Raw genomic sequence first — 4,865 nt, 5'->3', positions numbered from 1 at the left:
CAGAGTTGGTGGTCTCAGGTAATGCTGAAGTCGAAGATACGACTTGTAGACGAGTCAACTTTGAATTGTGCACAAAAGGAAAGCTGAGGAAGCCTAGCACCTCGGAGAAGTCCAAGGTGGCTTGGACTTGAGCGGCACTGCGTACAAGGTGAGGTGGAGCCTGATGGGTGCTGTGATAGAGTAATCGAGTATGAAAAGTTGGATCGTGATTTGGCTCAATGTGAGCCAAGGTGGAGATTTGTTAGAGGTATCTCGCATCAAGCCCGGAAGACTCAAAGACCCGGAAACAAGAATGAATAATCGACTAAAAAAAAGGAAAGCAATCAGTAAATCGTGCCATGATGAAAATGCCAAATGTTCCGCGATGCGAAGTATAGAGGCAATCAGCAAAGTGTGCCACGGCGAGCACAAGAATGTGCCATGGTCTATTTGGCCAAGAGCAAGATAATCTCGCGATTTGATTTCCATTTTGGTGCGATTTCGTTGTAACTCTGAAGCTATTCAAAGAAGAAATCTTGCTAGGTGGTTTAGGGATATTTTGGATATATTCTAGAGGACATTAGGGGTCTTGTATCGATAAAAGAAGAGTCAGTCTTGTATTAAAAAAAATAATAATAATGTTGCGAGGGACAGTGAGTGTTAGGTGAGATCTTTCGAGAATATTTTCTCTGTAACTCTAAGGTTTTAGAGTGAGAAAGACGAGAGAATTGAGAGGTCAAAAAGGCTCTTCTCGGTGAGATTTGTTTCGGTAAAGGGACTTGGGAAAGCACGAGTGATATCTCGATTGTAATCTCCGGTTTTTCAATCTAGTGGATACTCATGCTCTGTCCTGAATGTTTTCCTCCGTTTGCGGGTTTTATTACATATATTTGGTATCGTTTATTTTTTAATTTCCCATTTGGACGTATTTGGAATAACATTTCACATGTGGCAAGAGTTTGAGCTCACTATTCATGCACATGTGCGCCGCATTAGCCTTTCGTTTAATTTTTACGAAAAATTTAACATCATGCCATAATTGACATTATATCATAAATGATGTGTTATATAGTATAATTTTATAAAGTTGTGATAAAATTGATATAAAAATAAAAAGTTATCTATGCCTTATTTTTTTTCCTAATTTTCATAGGGCACGTGAAAAAAATTTCTCTCACTTTTGTTTAAAGACGTGCATTTTTGGTAAGTCTGAGCAGAGCAATGAAATCGAATCGACTCCATACCTACCAAACAAACATTATAAAACCCCAATCCAATTCTGTTTTCATGATTATTAACAAGACAGAGAGAGAGACAGAGAGGGTGAGAGTGAGTGAGTGAGAGAGAGAGAGAGGGGAGAGGAAGAGCAAGTAGGTGGAAGGGAAGAAGGAAACGGAGAAGTCAGCCATGGCGGCCACCGTGTCGTCGTTATTCATATACCCAATAAAGTCATGTCGTGGAATCTCTGCCCCTGCAGCTCCTCTCACTCCCACTGGTACGATTCGTTCATTCATTCGGTCTTCTTTATGTGAAGTGAAATTTATCTGCAGTATGAACTAAACTGGCAGGCGGAGCCCCCCCCCTCTCTCTCTAAACTATTTCGTTTCCTCCCTTCCGGAGCCCCGCTCGCCGGCGCGTCCTGCTTCGGCCACCTTTCCTCGTGCTCCGGCGAGAGATCTCCACCATCCACTCGCCAGTGGCCGTATATACCCCGGCTTTTGTCCGGGGGGCCGTTCGTCCCTTTGGTGTTTTCTGCCGCTCTTCCTTTTTAATCTTCTATAGCAGTGATATATGATAGCACCGCTGATCATCGGAGTCCACGTTCCGGCGACAGTCCTCTCCTCCAACCCCCCCGGTCGGATCCAGCTCGATCTGTCGGATCCTGCTCTATCTGATTAGTCTGGTCGGGTCGGAGTCTGATCTGTCCGGATCGGGTCATGTCGGGTTGGATTTTAGCTCCGACACCGGTCCAATCCAGCTCTATCTGACGATATCTGGCGGGTTTGGGACTGGTCCGTCGGGATTGGTTCGTATCTAAAAAGGATCCGACCGCATCTGATTTGATCGGGTCGGATCTGGACAAACCTCCAGAATTGAGCTTGATTACGGCGTCTGTGGTGTGCGCCTTGTCGAGTACCGCTCAAGACCGCCTTGCGAGTGTTACCGCCTGTGTACCGCTTTCGTACATGTCTATAGATGATACTGTAACGTTATTTCTTCATTTCCGGGTTGTGTAGTGAAATGGTATTTCAGTTGTTTAATATGGAAAAAAAGAAAAAAAAGGAAGGTGATGAGTAGTCTAATTCTCTCTATGAATCCTCAGATTGTTCAAATTCAGTCCTGAGGTTATCTCTGCTGAAAAAGTTGTTTTTTTCCTTGGCCTCCTCTGTAGGATTGCGATGGGACAGGCAGTGGCTAGTTGTGAATTCAAAAGGGAGAGCCTACACCCAAAGAGTCGAACCGAAGCTTGCTTTGGTGGTTCCGGAGCTTCCTAATGATGCTTTCTCGGAAGATTGGGTGCCCTCTGCTAATTCCTACTTAGGTACGCGGAAGAGATAGTAACTATTGTTGTTGGGATTGAATTTCTCTGTTCTATGCTCACTTCGCACTGCTTTGCTGTGCCAGTTCTGACAGCGCCGGGAATGAGTCCACTGAAGGTCTCTTTGAGCCAGCCTGGTCAGATAACTGAAGGCGTCTCGGTGTGGGAATGGAGTGGCTCAGCTCTGGATGAAGGAGAAGAAGCTGCAAAGTGGTTCTCAGATTATCTCGGGAAACCCAGTAGGCTAGTACGCTTCAACGACGGTAAGAGTTCGATATATATTTTATGAGACATGGACTAATATTAATGTCCCGTTTGGCATTGTTCGTGGAGCTGTTAAGGTCGTTTCTCGCACGGTTGTTGCATACATTTCATTGGAATAAAAAATTTCAAAGGTAATACAAATGTTTGTTTTATGAGACGCGGAAGCTCCATGGCATTAGGTAGGAATTTCTCATACAAATGCAAAATTAAGCTCCAGTGTGGCAAGAAGGAAAAACATATCTGTTTTTTGATGACTACTAGAGACAACTATCATTTGAGTAGTTAAATGCAATCCATAACGTTATAACATATGATTAAACGTTTATATGCACGCTTCTTGTTTGGTTTCGTTATTAGTTCAAAAGCGCATAGCAAAGCAAAGGTTATATAGCTGTGATGTGCTATTTATGCAGACTCACAGACGAGGCCTGTCGATGCAAAGTATGCTCCAGGGCACAAAGTTATGTTTTCCGACGAATATCCATTTCTGCTGATATCTCAGGTGAATGATGTTTATGGTTACTTTACATTAAAAGATTTACTGCTTGCTGTCTGATGATTTTGCCTATTCAAGACATCTCATCTGTTGCTCATTTGAAGGGATCATTGGACGCACTTAATGAACTTCTCAAGGAGCCAGTACCCATAAATCGTTTCAGACCAAAGTAAACGATATACTAACAACCTTAACTTCCATTACTTTCATGAGATGATATTGGAGGTCTTTGCTGCAGTAGTTGTTTTTGAAGTTTGCTTGTATGGTGTACAATAAGTATATCTATTAGATCCAACTTTTGACTCGTATCTTTACATGCTACAGCATCCTTGTTAATGGGTGTAAGCCGTTCTCGGAGGACCTGTGGACCGAGATCAAAATAAACAAGTTCACATTTTCGGGTGTCAAGCTATGTGCTCGTTGTAAGGTAAAAATCTCTACTCTTTTCAAGTATGATTCCATTGCTTATTCATATTCGATCGTTCTCAGTCAAGTCTGTCTAACGATCTTCAGACTATGCTTTACTAGCTAATGAGCCTTCTAAACGAGTTTCATTTTTCACTTATCTGCACACCTCAGTGAAACGTATGACATGAAGGGGTGGTTTGATTATTCATTCTCCTATCAGTTGTTGGGAATGTTTTACACGGTTTACATCTTCGGGTGTACTTATGCGGGATGCTTTTTCAATTGCATCCATCTTTAGTGAACAATACAGTGTTTAATGTTTCGTGGACAGAGCTTCCTTCTTTTTCAAAATGAGCCCGAGCATGTTCGGTATCATCGACATTTTTTTTCTTCCTTTTCTGTTCAGTTGCCAACGATCAATCAAGAGACAGGTATAGCCGGGTCTGAGCCAACTGAAACCCTGAAGACATTCCGCTCAGATAAGGCCCTGCGTCCAACTGGAAAACAGCAGGGACAGGTAAGACATAATCAATCGATAGTTGAGGCTGTTAGTCAATTACCTTTCTTCTAACATTCTGTAAAATTTATTATGTCTGTTTGGTCTGTTTTTCGCAGACTTATTTCGGGCAGAACTTGGTATTGAAAGAGAGTCTTGCAGGAGTAAAGGGCAAGATCATCAAAGTTGGAGATCCTGTGAATGTCCTAAAGATGGTCTCCTCACCTGCTGAAGCAGCAGTATGAAATTATAATCAACTCTTGATTGTATCAATAAAGCTACCTTATTTATTGTATGGACCGGTATAAGAAGGTTATATAGCTCATGTCTATCTAGTGTTAGTGATAACTAATAAATGTGGCCCTGCTGCCATATATGCACGAGCTTATTGTCGATTTAAATACATCATCGAACATGTGCCCGTAATAACTACAGCCATCAGTAATTTTTTTTGGGGCCAACTCAATCAAGGGATTGCATTAGAAAGTTCATTTATCTATAAGACCTTCATTTGATATAAAGAAAAAAGAAAGAGGGATGAAAACCAAGAAAATAATGAAAGCAAACTCTCTAATGTCTCGAATTTAGATGTTGGAACACATACAAAAAAAATAATGGTTAGTTTTATCGTATAGTACGATATTTTAAAAATTTTCATAACATAGCACATATCGTATTAATTT

General features: G+C 41.6%; 1 protein-coding gene across 1 annotated transcript; it reads left to right on the top strand.

Moving 5' to 3' along the window:
- Positions 1-1,267: 1,267 nt before the first annotated feature.
- LOC116205450 (mitochondrial amidoxime-reducing component 1-like) lies at positions 1,268-4,634 on the top strand. Its single transcript, XM_031538062.1, has 8 exons — positions 1,268-1,474; positions 2,372-2,521; positions 2,605-2,781; positions 3,196-3,284; positions 3,383-3,447; positions 3,603-3,705; positions 4,093-4,203; positions 4,302-4,634. Exons 1-8 carry the CDS (start codon positions 1,387-1,389, stop codon positions 4,425-4,427), a joined length of 909 nt encoding a protein of 302 aa, XP_031393922.1. The 5' UTR covers positions 1,268-1,386; the 3' UTR covers positions 4,428-4,634.
- The last annotated feature ends 231 nt before the right edge of the window (positions 4,635-4,865 follow it).

Source organism: Punica granatum, chromosome 4 (assembly GCF_007655135.1).
Source record: "Punica granatum isolate Tunisia-2019 chromosome 4, ASM765513v2, whole genome shotgun sequence".
Taxonomy (NCBI): domain Eukaryota; kingdom Viridiplantae; phylum Streptophyta; class Magnoliopsida; order Myrtales; family Lythraceae; genus Punica; species Punica granatum.
The sequence above is the reverse complement of the archived record's forward strand: the minus strand, read 5'-3'. Positions and strand labels throughout refer to the sequence as shown.